The sequence below is a fragment of the Silurus aristotelis genome, assembly GCF_946808225.1.
Source record: "Silurus aristotelis genome assembly, chromosome: 10".
Lineage (NCBI taxonomy): Eukaryota > Metazoa > Chordata > Actinopteri > Siluriformes > Siluridae > Silurus > Silurus aristotelis.
The window spans coordinates 19042902-19059833 of record NC_139583.1 but is presented as its reverse complement, the minus strand read 5'-3'; the positions used below and the strand labels follow the sequence as shown (position 1 = coordinate 19059833).

Genomic DNA, 16932 nt, shown 5'->3' with positions numbered 1-16932 from the left:
GTTGGCTTTGCGGATGCAGTGTGTGGTGTAAATGTCAATGATAGAGGGGAGAGAGACTCCGATGATCTTCTCAGCTGCTCAGGATGCTCTCAATGGTCCCTCTGTAGAACGTGGTCAATATAGGTGTAGTGAGATGGGCTTTCCTCAGCCCTCTCAGGAAGTAGAGACGCTGCTGGGCTTTCTTGGTGATGGAGCTGGTGCTGAACGGCCAAGTGAAGTTCTCCGCCAGATGAACACCAAGGAATTTGGTGCTCTTACAAATTTCATGGAGGATCCATTGATGATTAGTGGACGCTAGTGGTCGTTCTCCTGAAGTGAACAACCATCTCTTTAGTTTTGTCAACATTCAGAGACAGGTTGTTGGTTCTACACCAGGCTGTTAACCGTTGCATCTCCTCTCTGTATGCTGACTTATCGTTCTTGCTGGTGAGACTCACCACAGGCGTGTCATCAGTGAACTTGAAATGTAGTCTGGTCCAGCAGACTTCCGTGGGGTAACTCTGTAAAGAGTTTTCCTCACTTCAGCTGTGGTTAGACAGAGCACCTATTGTAATAAACGCCATTCCTAATAAGCTAATATTTGCTTCTTAATGACTCAGTTAATTCTCCGGTCTCTTTGTCTATCCCTTTGAAAATAGAATTGGGACTACTGTATCTGTTTTATCTGTTACTCCTTCAGATAGTGACAGAAGAATTAGACATCAGTTCATGACACCAGAATGAGATAATTTCTTCCCTATAGGCCCTATGTTGTGTCTTATTAGAATGGCCACTTTGATAACATTCCATGGAAAACAAATGTGGACTCTGTCTTTTAAGTATTTAATTACCAATAAGGTCAAGGGTGTATCTTATAAAATACTTCATCTCTTCTGTCCTGCCAAGCTTTATTTTAAAACTCTAGTTTTTAAACACTTATCTTTTATGTTTCTACTGTGGTGCTAAGAATACATTTGTTTTTCAATTCTTCTGGGAATGTGCACATTCAGCTTTGTTTTGAAGGGATTTTTGTAAGTATATTTTTCACCACCAAATTTCTCTTTGTCATACAAGGAGGTTTTTTGTTGGGTTATCATGACTTTAATGTCAATTTTTTTTTTCAAGCTAGCTTTTATCTTTCACAAATGTCAGTGTGCAAAGCCCTATTTTCGTGTTTGAAACTTAAACCCTACCTGCACACTCTTACTACTCCACGAACTTCTAAGCTCCTAAGACTAAAGGGGAAAAAAGCTTGATTTGGGAGGGTTATTTTTGTAAGCTTTTTTCATTTCTAGAATGAGAAATTCACAGCAGGTCCTGACAGGTTCGTAGCTTTCATGATATAGCATGCCAACCGGTGCATTACAGAATTCTGAATGTTCTGGAGATAATTTTTATACTTGATACATGGATCTATACATTCAAAGCTCAAACAACTGTAACTAAAACAAGTGTATAGCAAGTTGCAAGTCAAAGTGTTTATATAAAAATATCTATTGAACTTGATTTATTAAAAAACTGTTGCCTGTGCCACACATTAACAATCATGTGCTTGCATTTCATACATTCCTCTAAAAAAGCCTCTAATGTAAATTGTAGTGGTGTACGTATGGTGTAAATGTAGTCTTTCTTTTACTGAGACAACTTACCTGTTATTGTGGTAGGCTGTAACCATCACACTTTTTGTATTTAACATTAATTTATGATGGCTTTGATATTACAGCATAACAGATGTAAAAAATAATGCAATTTGTATTCAGTAAAGTTGAGAGATGTAGCTACAGGACTCCCAGGCATCCCCATCTAACATATTTACTTTAATTACTTAGCAGAATTGTTTTGCATGGCAGTCAGTGGCAGCTTGTGGCTTATGTTTTTTCAAACTGCATTGCCTCCTAGCTCATCTCTAGTCATCTGTAGTGCACATGTAAAGGGTGCTTCAAAAATAGCCTTAAAATGTATCGATTGGCCTTGATTTGGATTTAACAAACTACAAATGCAGTATGGAATCCATGCTATGAGTACGCTACCCCACTGAGCCAGTGTGCATGAAGAATTAGGGGAGTTTGTAAAAACCAAGATTATCAATAGTCTTTATGTTTAACATAGATGTATCTTGATTTAACATGATGTATCACTATATCATTAGTCTTAGATCATAACCACTGTTACTAAATGTAATCAGAGATCCTGTACATGCACAAGCAACAAAACTCTTAAAGTTCTGAATAAATTACCACCAGGGGGCATGCAGGCTGCAGGATGGATTCGAGGCTTCTAAATTGTTATGAAATTTGTCTTGTTAATGATGAGGGATTCCCCTGTAGGCAGAGGGTATGGTGTGTAACTATGTAGCTGGCATTAAGGCAGTATAATTGTTGCGGTTTGTTTCAGCTGTTGATGGCATTTCGTGTTCAGCTGGCTGACTTAATATAACTTTTTTTCCCCTTTTAGTATACTACCTCTAAGCTTTATTTTAAATATTCTTTTTTTGGTTGTAATAACATTTGTAACTAAATGTGGAAAATACAGATTTATGATGTATAAGTACAAAACACAAAGAGCACATTCCAGTGAACTATTCAGGGGACATACCAATTGAACATAGTCATGTATAAATAACTGCATACCCTCTTTGAATTCAATTGTTTTGTGTATCATAATAATCATTATAAAAATCATCTGGTTCTTATTAGGTCTTATAATTTGGTAAATACTACCTAAGATGAACAACAACAAAATATTTATTTTTCTACAAAACTTAATTCGAAATGAAGAAACCATGTGTGGAAAAACTACACTCTTACTGCTTTCATAGAAATTAAGAGGCTAAGGAGCAGCTGGTTGCTGCTAATTAATTTCTTTAAATTAATGAAACAGCAAGTTAGTCCACTTCTATGAAAACCAAAGTTTTAGCAGTTTGCTAAGCTGGAGAATTCAGGTGTGTTAAACACAACGCCAAAAAGGAAAGATATCAGCAACAATCTTATAGAAGCAGTTGTTGCTGCTCATCAATTTGAGAAGGGTTATAAGGCTATTTACAAAAAAAATTTAAGTCAGTCATTCAGGGTCAAAAAGATTATTCACAAGAAAACAAAACAAAACAGAATTACAAATCGTCTTAAGAGTGGGCATCCCAGCTAATTCACCCCAACTCAAATAGTGCAATGTTCTGTATAACTGCTATATACACATACAAATACATATACATATACATATAAAGCTTTACATATAGCGTCTCCATTTTGGCTAGCTATTTCTAAGACCTGCTAAGGACTAGATGTTTTTGTTACTGCATCCTGACACCTAAAACCATATAATTCAAAGACGGTGTACTTTTATTTTCACATGACTGTATAAGTTACAAAGGATTAATTAAAGAGAACCAATATTACAAGTACAATGACCCTTTGTACAAAGTGATCACTATGAAGATGTGTATGGCAATGCTTCTGTGAACAAAGTGAGCATTATGAAGATATGGTTTGGTATGGAAGATTTTGAGTGGCCTGCTATAGAGATTTGACATCGAAACTATTGAACACCTTTGGGATGAACTGAAATGCTGACTGCACCATTGACTTCCTCACCCTACATCAGTACCTGACTTTACTAATGTCTTTGTGACGTAATGTGCACAAGCCTCCACAAGCACTCCAAAATATATTGGAATATCAATCTGATTCAGTTAACTTTTATTTGTATAGCACTTTTAACCATAGACATTGTCTCAAAGCAGCTTTACACAGATAATGTGGTAAGAAAGAATGAAGTTCGCCCCTAATGAGCAAGCAGGTGTCGACTGTGGCAAGGAAAAACTATCTGAGATGACATAAAGAAGAAACCTTGAGAGGAAGCAGACTCAAGAGGGAACCCATCCTCATCTGGGTAGCACTGAATGTCCATTTATTACAGCTAAATGCTGTTGAGGTGTGCAGTGATAGTAATCAAATGCAAACTGTAGCCCTGAGTCAGTGTAGCAGACTGTTGACAATAAGTAGAGTTTAAATCATCCTCAAAGCTCCTGTGTTACTCCATAATTTCATGAAACCCCTGGCTGTTGATGTGAAACCATCCCCAGCTGCACAGAGTGGCCTCCAATAGAAGAGAACACCATCCAGAGGCCGGCTGGAACGAAGCAGGCAGATCCGAGGAAAGGGGCAGGAACAGTGGTCACTAGTATCTTAGGAGCGTGTTTAACTTGACAGAGAGAGAAAGAGAGAGAGAAATGGATTATGGAATATGGATTATTAAGTATCAATATTGTTGTATGAAAGTTAAGGACACTAGGACACTGTGCAGTTGGGGACTCTGGCAACACTTGCTATGGCAGCATAAATAAAAGGGAGAGCCAAAAGGTAACATAGACATAATTTCTTGGACCTGAGTGAACATGTGAGAGTGAGGGGACGACAGCATTCAAAAATCTCAGTTCACTAAACACTCTATATCCATGATCCCTCCAGATCTGCTCCCTTACCTAAGAAAAATCTAACAATAAAAGGCTTGACTAAATAAACATGTTTGAACACTGAGACTGTGTCTGAGTCCTAAACACTGATTGGAAGGCTGTTCCATAACTGTGGGGCTTTTTAAGAGATAGTGGTGTTCATATTTTCCAGATTTATTGAGGGCTCTTATAAAAGTATCATCATAGCAATGGAAGTGAATACCATGTGCATGTAGAATTTGACCCAGAGGAAGCCTATGTAAATAGAAAAGCAATGGGACTGAGACAGATCCTTGCGGAACATCAAACTTTACCTCAGAGAGGGTTGAGAATTCACCATTTACATCAACAATCTGATTGTCAAAAAAGACCTAATTCAGGAAAGAGCTGTTCCCTTTATTCCAACAACATTTTCTAGTCAAGAAAGGAGGATGTTATGATCAATGTTGTCAAAAGCTTCACTAAGGTTGAGCAAAACAAATATTTATCACTTTAACCAGCACTGTTTTTGCGCTATGATGAAGCTTAAATCCTGACTGATACATTTTCAAAAATGTTATTTCTAAGTAGGTGTGAGCATAACTGCTGTGCTACAACTAGAATCTTGTAGATAAAGGGGAAGTTTGATTGGCCTGTAGTTGGACAGCTAATAAGGGTCACAGTCAGGTTTCTTAATTTGAGGGTTGATAACTGCCAGTTTGAAAGATTTAGGTACATAACCAGTGCTAATGAAAGAGTTTATTATTTTGTTATTTTTTGTTTATTTTTGTGATCTGTCGGAATTAACCTCATGTGTGCCAGGACATAAGTGTGTTCATAGGTATTCAGACAGATTATTTTCTCTGCCTGTTGCATTTCCTACTGGACTAGCGTTGTTCTTCCGGTGGCAACAATCTTGCTAGCTATGGATCCCGCGAACCCTCCTGACTTTCAAACCACCCTCAATGCCCTGGTCTCTGCCACCCACGAGCAGTGGCTCCAGGAAATAACCACGGCTCTTCAGCAGCTCATGCAACGTCTTGAAAGCCCTCCCACAGTGGCAATGGTTGCCGCACCCAATCCACCAGCAGTTGCAGCACCCAACTTGCCGGCTCCACCAACGATTCTGCAAGCCCAGTCCATACTGGGCGCTTCCACGCCCAGGGAGCCACACATTGTCCATCCGTCATTCTTGCCTGGAAAACCCAGACTCTGCCGAGCCTTTCTCAAGCAGTGGAGTCTGATTTTTTGTCTCCAACCATCCTCCTTTTCCACTAAACGGGCGAACATGGCCTACGGCATCTCATTGCTATTTGGACGGGCCCTGCGGTGGGCTACTGCAGAGTGGGAAAATCAGTCGTCCCACTGCTCCTCCTTCGTCACCTTCTCTGGGGAACTTGGTTCATCCATTTGTTGGCAGGATGCCGCCCACTGACTGTTGTTTTCTTCACAGGGCGACTGGTTGGTGGCTGAGTATGCTAATTTCCACACTGATGCTACTAGCATTTCTAGAATTTCTAGAATTTTCTACCCAGGTGAAGGACGAGATGGCCGCCTGGGAAATCCCAACCAACCTGGATGTCTTCATCGTCCTGGCCACCCGATTGAGCAGGCCACAGTGAGCACACCTGTCCTAGAGGGCTGCCTGCAACAAAGATTTTACATGCTAAACAACTCTGTATGTTTGTTGCTGTCTGCCCCACTTGTTCCCAACACAAGACCCCCAAAGGCCAAAGGGCTCCTTTGTCCTTTTCCCATACCCGGGCTTGCGTCGTCGCACATTGCCATGGACTTCACTGGACTTTACCCCTCTGCCAGTCATACTGCCATCCTCACTGTAGTTGACAAGTTCTTTAAGGTGGGTCACTTCATTCCCCTACCCAAACTTCCCTTTGCCAAAAAAAACTGCCCAGCTCCTGCTCCAACATGTTTTTCGCCTGCAATGTCTCGCCTTTCGGGACATTGTCTCCAATCAGTGGCCATAGTTCTCTGCTTATTTTTAGAAGGAGTTCAGTCATCTCCTGGGCATTTCTGTCAGCCTTTCCTCAGTTTCTTATCCACAAAAACCCATGGCCAGGCAGAAAGGCTTAATTAGGACCTGGAAACTAGCCTCTGTATCCTCTGTGCTCAAGACTCCTCCACCTGGTCTGAAAAACTTCTCTGGGCTAAAAACGCCAATAATACTCCACCCACCACTGCCACTGGCCTCTCGCCTTATCAGGTTGTGTTAGGCTACGAACCCCCACTGTTTTTCAACCAGGAGATTAAGACATCCCTCCCATCTGCCCTGGCCCTGCTTAGGTGCTTTCGGCGAGGGTGTAAGGTAGCCCGCACGGCCCTCCTCAAGTGCTCCCGGTGCTACGAGCGATGGGCTGCCCCAACTATCGGGTCTGGCTTTCTACTCGCAACCTGCCACTCAAAAAAACGTGTGCAAAAAACTCAACCCTCGATTTATGGGTTCCCATCTCCAAGGTCACAAACCCCACAGCAGTACGTCACATCTCCCCAGAATCCTATGGACCCATCCGACTTTCCATGTCTCCAACCTCAGACCTGTCCAGGCATGCTCTCTTCTCTCGCTTTCTCTCGGCTTTGGATTTTCTTTCCCCCCATTGCTCTGTTTGCCGACTTTCTAACTCAGACTGTTTACGAACACGCTCTCACCCTTGGACCCGCCCATTGCCAGCCAGCCCTGACACAATTACTTGATCTGAATGATCTGTTTAAAGAAACTTGTAGGCAAGGGATCGAGAATACAAGTTGATGATTTTGTCATTCTCTTGAATAGGATTAAAACTTTGTAATTGATTGTCTGTTATAATTAAAGTGGTATCTATAGGGATATTTATAAAATAGTTTGGATTTATAATAATCGTTATAATTTTTTTCTCCCTGATCATTTTGGGTTTAAGGAGAGCTACATCATCTAGGGTGTAACAGAACATTGATTCTAGGCATTCAGTGGCCCAGTCGAGCTCTGCAGGTCAGACGGAGATCTAATTAATATCAATAACTCCGGAAGATTATTGATAAAACTCGCTGCTGAAGTTGACGTAAATATCTTCTCAGTAAAGTGGAGGATATGATTCTTATAGTCAGCTGTCCACAGACCTTTGTCCATATGGTGAATTATCCACCATTTTATTCTACTACGTATATATCCATTACAACCACTGGATGTAGAACTTGTAGTACTAAAGGTACTAAAACAAACAAACGGGATGTGTAATACTCCCCATTGCTCAAGTTCAGTCATCAGATTATGTGAACTCAGGAAGAGTGCCCGAGTGAACTGGAACACTTTTAATCAAGAGATTCATGTGATAATGCTAATCACAGCCTAGAAGAATGTTTGCAAACTAATGGACAAAACTAAATTCACAGGAAGCCTTTATAGACCTGGTGTGGCATAAAGATAAACTATTGCTTATAGTTAAGCAAACTGCTAATCATAATAAAATTACGGTATGTGTTTAATCTAAACTTTATACTCTAAGAACTTTCAAAAAGAATGTATGGCATTTGGCAGGCACCTTGATCCAGAGAAATTTTCATTTATCTCAATATAAACCAAGCAACTGCCTGGCTGAGAGCTTTGTAGTGCTGTGACTCACTCACTCTCTCACTCTCTCAGACACACAGTACACAAAGTACAGGCTTGGGTATTACCATGGCCTTAGGGGGAAAAATCCAAATAGGGACATGCTTTTAACTCCTTTATAAGGATGTAGTGTTTACAGCCTGTGCCTTAGAAAACTTAGGGGAAAAGATATATTAATAACTTCTTCAGTCCAGCCCACCACATTCTTCATGCATGAGTCACACTGTAAACCAGTCAGTGTGGAGGAATGGGTGGTTCGATTCTGTTTCTCATTTGTGTATATTTCCATGAAGGGGTGCTGGAGGGCGGTGATGGGGGGACGGGTTGACTACCTACCTTTTCCTTTAGAAACATCTGCCGTATGTGCAGAAATAACCGTACAGACATAAAAGAGGTTGTGTTAAAAAGAAAAAAAGTAAAACAAAGGGGAGGGCAGCAGTTACTCTTGAAAATGGAAAATGGTGGTATGGGATTTGGCAAGGATGACTGTGACTCACTGTTTATCGAGTTTGTCACTATGAGAACAACTGAGGAAAATATTTGAGGAGGGGAATAACTATTTATGTGCAGGTTCATTTTAATGTATGTCTTTCTACATACATCTGCAATAACATTGCAATGTTCCCCTTTTTAAATGGTTTTAATCAGAAAATAAAATGTATTAAATATGGTCTCAACATCTTGTGTACACATGTATACACAGCAAAACCTTTGCACTGGAACCCATGCTTTAAAATACAATAGTCTTCATTGTTCTCTTATTGGACCGATTTTTTTGACTAAAGAATAGAGCTTTTTAAAGTTAGAGCTGCAATCAGACATTCAGAGACATTTATGAAAACGTATGTTACTAGTTAAAGAGAAAAGGAGCAGTATACCGAACAAAAGATCTAAAATCAGCACGGTTTATTAGTTTTAATAATAATGAAATTCATTCAAAAGCAATCAGGAAAGTGTTGTACAGTAGTCAACAACATAATTATGTTTAAAATGCATGACATTAATAAAGGAATTTAATAGAAACATTCATAGTATGCAATGATTTAAGCAAATTACACATTTTGTTTTTTAATACTGTATTGAGTTATTAGGCATAAAATTGTTTCGCATTATACCTCTGGATATCAACTGTATGCAATTTCTTTTAGATGAGCTCTTTGATTTTATTTATATATATATATATATATATATATATATATATATATATATATATATATATATATATATATATATATATATATATATATATATATAAATTACTGGTGTTTAGCAACAAAGACAAAGACAAAGACAAAAACAGAGACAGTCAGTGAAGCTGCATAGCGAATGTGATTCACAAGAATGATCTGCTCTGAAACAGTTATGACAGTGCAGACCCATAGACAGTTTTCTTAATTCAATGCATACTGGCACCCACACATTTAGTTCTGCCAGTTTCCCCAAAGATATAAATCGTTTCTTACTTCTGAAATCTTTAATAATCAGGAAGATCTTTTCTTATTTCTCTTTTCTTTACATATCATGGCATAAAGCCCTGGAGAATTATTGCCACCCTTCATGAAAATATATTAATACGCATGTATTTTTCTATAAAACACTGATTTTAAAATTATTGGCACAATTAATCATTTCAAAGCCTGTGCTAGATTGATTACCAGCAGTCAGTCAATTCCTGTAATACAGAAAGTTTGCAGACACTTGTAGACACATGTACAAGGTCCTTTATATTCTTTGGTTTGTGCATGTAGACCTCTTTATTTCAGAAAACAAGCTTTCAGTAGGCTTTGTAGTAAACATTTATTTGAACTCTTTGGAAGTATGGTTGGCTCGAAATCCCTGAATCGTCAGGCACAAAACAGCCTTTAAGAATCAATGTGCAGTCCATTTTTTGTTACCAATGGTTTAAATAACCATAAAGTTCTAAGGAAACTATGTAAAGCTCACATGCTGCATTATGTTATACAATTTCACAAAGGGATTTCTTCCAATGCTTTAAACAGCTTTTTTTTTTAAATCAGTATTATAGCAAATTTCTGAGGGAAAATAATATTAATTAGTTAAAAATAGAGCAAGGATAAATCCTATAGTTTGCTTGGGTATAATGTTTTTTATTATTGTGTATGTTTATTTTCTACACAATAATTTTTGCTTGATTTTAAGAAGGATGCCAATAATCATATTAAATATACTTTATGACAAGAAAACTACCTCAGAGACACCATTGGCAGCTTGTATTGTCTAAGCATCAGATCCTTTTTGTCTGCGTTTAGAAGGAGGCACCAAACGAGCAGGTAATTCAGGCGGCAGGCCATGGCCTTCAAGTTTTACCTCAATCAGGTGGCTAGCCAGGGCAAATTCTTCATCATCCAACATGCCATCACGATCTACATCTGACAACTTCCATATGCGACCCAGCACAGAATTGGGCAACCGTGTGCTCACCATCCAGTCTTTGGCTTTGGTGCCACTCAGCTTGCCCTCATTAGGTGCAAGGTTGTAAAAGATCTCATCATACTTGGGCTTATCCTTAGTCACAATCCAGTCTTCGTTCACTTCTCCATCCTCAGCTTCATCTTCAACTTTCTCACCGAATGGATCACCTTCCATAAAGGGTCCTGCTCGGGTGCCCAGGAAAGCCCCACCTTGGACTCCCGGCTGACCTCCTGACTCAATCTCCTCCTGCCTAAGGAGAGGCATCAGCTTGGCAATGTCACTGGACAACAGCTCATCCAGCATAGCCATCATGTTGGGTTTCAGGGACTTAAATTTGGTGAAGTCTTGACCTTCCAGGAGTTCCTTATATTCAACAACAAAGAAAAGGGTTTAAAGTTTAATGCAATTGCATTAAATGCTAAGTGGGGACCACTTGTAATGATGGCATTTGTAGTATTAACATTGAATTTAATACATCATTAACATGTTTTATCTAATTTAGACAGAGTTAAAGTAGTTTAGGCAATGACACGAATAACATAACTCCATCAACCTGGCACAGATAAGAGTAAAGATATCACAATTCCATCCCACCAAGGATCTTTTCAAGTTGAGAAAAAGCTTAACTCTGAAAAGACTTTGAAAAGCTTTAATAATGCCTCTAAGAAAGCAGCACTAGCTGTTTAAGCCTGCACAGACCTGCATCTTGGCACAGTCAGGAAAATCTCCAGGGGATATGTGATGTTGCAGCTGGATCTTGGAGAAGATGACTGGCAGCTGGTGGATCAAATGTTTTTTCTTATTGTCCTTTCTGAAGACAGAAGGCATCTCTTGTTTCAGGTAACTGATTATGTGAGCATGAACCTGTAAAATAAGCATAGTGTATGTTAATTATGTATTTCAGAAATGTAAAGCCCTTCAACTGTGATTTTTCAGTGATTTGTTATTACAAAGTAATAAAAAATTTCTAGACCGCTAATGATACTTGAGTGCAAAATACACTTTGGGACAATAACCTTCATTCATCATGTGGCCAAAGTACAGTGCATATGCAGTGAGAAGCCTTTAAATATGCAAGTTGTAATAATATCATTGCCCAACTGAAGCACTTTGAATAAAAACTTTTTTTTGGTTTCTTGTAAGAATGTCCATAGTTTGAAGTGAAAGCATTTACAAATCATAAAAAAAGCTACAGTACGTCCGATAAGCAGCAGTCCTTTAGGCAGAAATGTCTTGATGGTGATAGGGGTCAGCAAAGAATGGATAGCATAATAGTTGAAGATAGTTGCCTTCTGAGATGCTTTTCTGCTCACCACACTTGTAAAGATCAAATACATGAGTTACCATATCCTTCCTGTCAGCTCAAACCAGTCTGGCCACTCTCCTCTGACCCCCTTCATCACCATGGCATTTCCTTCTGCAGAACTGTTGCTCCCTTGATGTTTTTTGTACCATTAAAAACTCTAGAAACTATAACAGCAACAACCATGCACTGGTCAAGTGACAGAGACCACATATTCTGTATACAAATCTGGCTGGTTATTTTATTTTCATATAATTTTATACTTTTTTACATGAATTTGGAAACTAAAAGAAAGGTTATCTATTTTCTGATTATTTCAGGGGATTGTTTTTAGCCAGAAGAGACATGAACCTATTAGTAATGAAACTATCATCAACAAATTATTCAACATAAAATACCTCACCCTCACTAGACGAGCTCTCTTGACCAGATCATTGAGCTTGCGTACAGCTGCATTTCGTGGCAGGTTCTGGATGTCAGCAAAAAGATCTTCCTCTTCCAATTCAAACAACTTCCGGTTGTCTGGGACCATGAGAGGTTCAGACCAGAATGAGCCAATATATACTCTTAGCACTTCAGGGGTCCCAAACACTTTTCCCAGGGACCACATGAGTGCACCATATACTCGCATCAGCTGCTGCGTCCCAACCATATCAGCCTTGTTAAGCACCACGCGTAGTTTGTCCTCGTTGCCCTTCAAAGCACTTATGGCCTCTGAAAACTCATCAGAAATCTCCAGTTTGTGGGCATCAAAAAGGAGAATAATTCGGTCCACTCGTTCAGCAAACCAACGCAAGACAGCTGGGAAGTCATAGCCTATAGGAAGACAATAGACAAACTACTAGAAAGCTATTGTATACACTTGTTTACAGCTTTAACCAAAACACTATTTCTTTGTTTACTAGAAATAAAATAGAAGCTACATCCTATTAGTTACCCTCTATCTATGTGTGGCTTTCATTTCATTCCTACTGTTCATCTTTGCCATGCTTATGCATTCCTAGTTTTCCCTCTCCCTCGCTGTCACACCCTGTGTTTTACTCTCCCACTCAGTGTGTCAGATGTGATACAGCTGTATTAAGAAAGAAAATATTGTAGATAAACTAGGCATAAGCTGAAGCATATATTCTCGTAAAAGACTAATGGCTGAAATCATATCAACTCCGTGATATTTAAATTGGTAGAAACTGAACAAAGCAAAATGATAAGCATTAGTAGAGATTCTGTTAGAGCACATGCTCTTGGTCTAGTTGCGTTTTATCATTAAGAAGGAATTCGCAAGAATTGACTCCTCACGAGGTACAGGTTCTCTTATTCATTCACTTATTTTGTTATCTAGTTTTTTGACAGAGAACTAGCATGGTGCAGGGTGACAATGCAAATGAGTGCTGTTACTTGAGGGTGCAGTTACTTGAGGGTGGAGTTTCTTCCTTTTCCCCACACTACTGTCCCCTCACCTTTAGTATTGGCCTCACCTCGGCTCACTCTCTGCTTAGCTCCCGACAGGATGCCAGGGGTGTCAATAATACTGATGCTCTCCAGGACCTGGTTGGGCAGCTGCGCACACTGGAATCTAACAATACAATGTGAGAACAATCAACACTGTGCCATAAAGTGAGAAGTCAAAAGCCAAATGTTTCCTGACATGTCATGTTCTAAATTTTGCTTTTCCTTTAATTTCTCCAACTGCTAAAAAAAAAAACATGCATCCTTTTTAAACACACCGTGATAAACAATAAGTAAAGTCTTGACAGTTGTTCTCTCGAGGACCTTGGATTGAATCAAAGCTATGCAGAAGTTTCCAGTCCACATGCATCGTGGTTGTGTGAGGTGATCTAACATATACTCTGGTCTGCACCCCTCCCAGGTCGGGCCATTGTGTGGAAGTAGTGCTCTAAAAGCACAGGGGCTTCCTGAAGGAAAATGATCAGTGCTGCCAGAATCAAACAATGTGGCCCGCTAATGATCGGATGCTTAAAACAACACAGCCACTTCCTCCTCTAAATGTATTTATCAAGCTCACCGATTCCCAGTGTATAAAAAAATAAAAATAAAACTTGTGAAAAACACAAGGAACTATGTAAAACCCATGTTCTGAGGTGGGTATTATATGGATAGAATCACTGTACACCAGAAATATCAGAGAGCACTATGTTTGTACAGAGCACTAAATACTCAAGTCACCTGTATCTCAGACTTAACTTTGATTTGACCTTTGTCTATGCAAAATGCTTAAATATACAGTGGTGAAATCAATACATGGATATATCATATGTCAGCTGCTTTAAATATACATATCTGCCTTAAGCAAATATCCTGTCTTGATCAATCAACTATAAATCGATCAGACTTCATTCTATCCATTTAAATTGTTCTGCTCTGTATAGACCCCGACCCCCTAAAAAAAAAAAACATTTATAAAGATGTCCTGCGCTGCAGTGCAACTTCTGCTGTAGTGCACTAGCTTTCGCAACTATCTCTTGTGATATCTCACCCTTTCTCTATGCTTCTACAAATAAGGCAAGTCGCTCCTCCCTCAGAAATTTGGCACAGGCACTTGAAATTCCATGGAGCAAAAATGATTTTCTCTTACCTCTTGCTCGCTACTCTGCCTACCTCTTGAAGGAGGGGGGATTGAGTGAAATGTCTCATGTCTCCACTCTCACTAACAGCTTCTCCTATTTAAAAAAAAGCATGTTTGTGTAAGAACAATTGTTGATTAACCTGTTCAGGAAAGTGTTTCCGAAGGGGTTGAGTTTGCGGAAAGGCTTGTTGGGGTCTACTATGAGAGCGTTTCCAGGGATTATTCCCTCCATATCACCATGCATGATGGCAGTGAAGCAGTCCGTGGTAGGTTCTGGACCCACCCGGCTTCCAGGCACCTCTTGTTCCAGAAGATATCTGCAAAAACAAGATCAACAGATTCCCCTTTATGTCCCCCTCTTTTTGTTTTTTAAGAACCAATACATCTTAGGCATGCTGTGTATTTTCTTTCCCAACTATGAACAATTATTAATCTTACTTGATGAATGTAGTCTTTCCTGTGGAGTACTGACCAACCACTAGCACCATGGGTTTGTTATCAAAGTCAGCATCCTCCAGACTTGGTGAGTGGAAGTCATGAAAACCATAATACTCCTCAATAGGAAAAAGCTTCTTGCGATACAGCGACTTCAACCCCTCCGTAACCGTCCTGATCACTTCAGGGGCTTTCTTGACGTTCTTCCTCCCCCAGCGAGACATATTGTGGAGATTGCGGGTTCGTTTCGTGGAGATAGTGGTTTTATTTCACTGACTTAATTTAAGGGTCTGTTCTGGATGCTGTGTATTTATGTTTTCTTATGTTTTCCTGTCTTTACACAAAGTGGTAGTGTAGATCTGCTTCCTAAGTTTAGGGGGCAAAAAAGCAGGATAAGGTTAATAATATTGACTACTGTAAACAGGCTTCAGGGATTTAAAATCTCATTTCTCTCTGTAGTACTAAGGTATCCTCCCTTTCTTATAAACGTTGAGGGGCAACTCAAACGTAAACTATTTCCGCATTAGCAAACGAAGAAGTACAAGTGAAAATCTGCCCTGTTAAGTCCAATGAGATGGATATTTTATTTAGACGATAGACTACATTCCAATACTAATGACTCGTCTTTTCTTTTGGATATTGTGCATTCCCTTTACCCCAATCAGAAAGCAGAATGCAAGGCCTGTGCCTGGAAAATGTTGGCATTCACTTCGGAAACAAACACACACACACACACACACACACACACACACACACACACACACACACACACACACACACACACACACACACACACACACACACACACACACACACACACACACACACACACACACACACACACACACACACACACACACACACACACCCCCTTTCATCCACATATTGTACATAGCTCATTTCTGTATACAGAAAAGAGACTCTTCGATTAGAGATCAATGTAATGACTAGAAAACACCAGCTATGATGTTTATCTTGCTAGAAAAACACCACTGTTGTGTAAGATAGTGATATGGTTTTAAAATCAGAATACATTAACAGATTGTTCATCCACAGACAATACAAGTGCTGTGCTACTGTTTAATCCAAAACTATATTACTCAATATGTATTTCTTCCCAATATTTTTTTCTGAAACAACCCTTGCTTTGTGGGTTTAATATTTTTCAAGTTGGCTGCGGCAACATAACCAATGATCACGGATAGCTCAGGAGTTCTCTTTTTCCAGAAGGAAAACAAAGCCACATTGAAACTTTAAAGCTCAAATGTGTTCAGTGACTTGGTTTAAAAGCATCTCCAGCTGTATCTGAGAAAACAAGCGAGCTTTTGGTCTAGGACTTCTAACAAGTCTAAAAATTTGCACAGGAGATGGAAAATTCCTTGTTGCAGTCATCTTGATGGAGCGCAGACCGCTGTGCATTTCACTTCAGTCTTAAAACCAGTGTAGATTCACAGGGTGGATTTAAGAAGCGTAAAGCGCAACATGCTCTCGCCTAATCAGCAGAATACAAGGACAGCTTACAGATTCCAGTTTTTAAGGATTTGGCTCACTGCATACTTCTTGTCATCAGGTTTTGGCAGTTTTTCACTGTCTCATGATTTTCAATTACTGCGGCTGTGTTGTATAAAAAAAAGCAGACATAAAAACTGGGCACATTTACTATAAATATTACTATATTTATAGACACCCATGAAAGAATACGTAACAGTCAAGTATTACAGGAGAAAACGATTTACATATGCAGGAACAAGGAATTAAAATGTAATGCAACTATTACAGGCAACAAAGTATAATCCGATTATATCTTTGATTATTCTTACCTGTTATGCTGGTGTAATAAAAATAAACCAAAAACACAAAAACACACCAATGCTTCACCGCAGAAACGGTTATAAAATGTAAGTATACCTATTTTAAGGAAAATAATTGCCTTCTACAAATAAGCTTTTGAACCAGCTCTTGACGTGTCTTAACTACGCACACAGCACTGAAATGTCCTGGGTCTCCTCCCCTCTCTTTTTCTCCACCACAAAAACCTTCCCACCACTGCACACTCCAGGCTCAAATTGGATAGCTCATTGTTTTAAGCTTTAGACTACAGACTGGGAACAGATAGGTAAGGGAGGCAGGGTAAACACCAGTTGTGCACCATAAAGGAGGAGTCAAAT

At 39.4% G+C, this 16932-nt stretch overlaps 1 protein-coding gene across 2 annotated transcripts; it reads right to left on the bottom strand.

Annotated features, from left to right (window-relative positions):
* Window positions 1-8900: 8900 nt before the first annotated feature.
* Window positions 8901-16875, bottom strand: ehd2b (EH-domain containing 2b). Of its 2 annotated transcripts, none has more exons than XM_083552681.1 (7): window positions 16585-16875; window positions 14768-15130; window positions 14470-14646; window positions 13203-13318; window positions 12149-12561; window positions 11142-11306; window positions 8901-10805 (listed from the first exon to the last, which is right to left on the bottom strand). In XM_083552681.1, exons 2-7 carry the CDS (start codon window positions 14986-14988, stop codon window positions 10248-10250), a joined length of 1650 nt encoding a protein of 549 aa, XP_083408807.1. In that variant the 5' UTR covers window positions 14989-15130; window positions 16585-16875; the 3' UTR covers window positions 8901-10247. The 2 variants fall into 2 exon arrangements, with proteins under 2 accessions (XP_083408807.1, XP_083408808.1); XM_083552682.1 differs by having other exon boundaries at window positions 13221-13318.
* Between the last annotated feature and the right edge of the window lie 57 nt (window positions 16876-16932).

What these genes read in the sequence shown, in the direction of transcription:
- ehd2b (XM_083552681.1), bottom strand. Translation starts at nt 14,988, where the DNA reads ATGTCTCGCTGGGGGAGGAAGAACGTCAAGAAAGCCCCTGAAGTGATC. An exon ending in AGGTGAGGCCAATACTAAAG is followed by an intron (nt 12,562 to 13,202) that starts GTGAGGGGACAG and finishes GTCTTCCTATAG; the next exon opens with GCTATGACTTCCCAGCTGTC. An exon ending in CTGACTGTGCCAAGATGCAG is followed by an intron (nt 10,806 to 11,141) that starts GTCTGTGCAGGC and finishes GTTGAATATAAG; the next exon opens with GAACTCCTGGAAGGTCAAGA.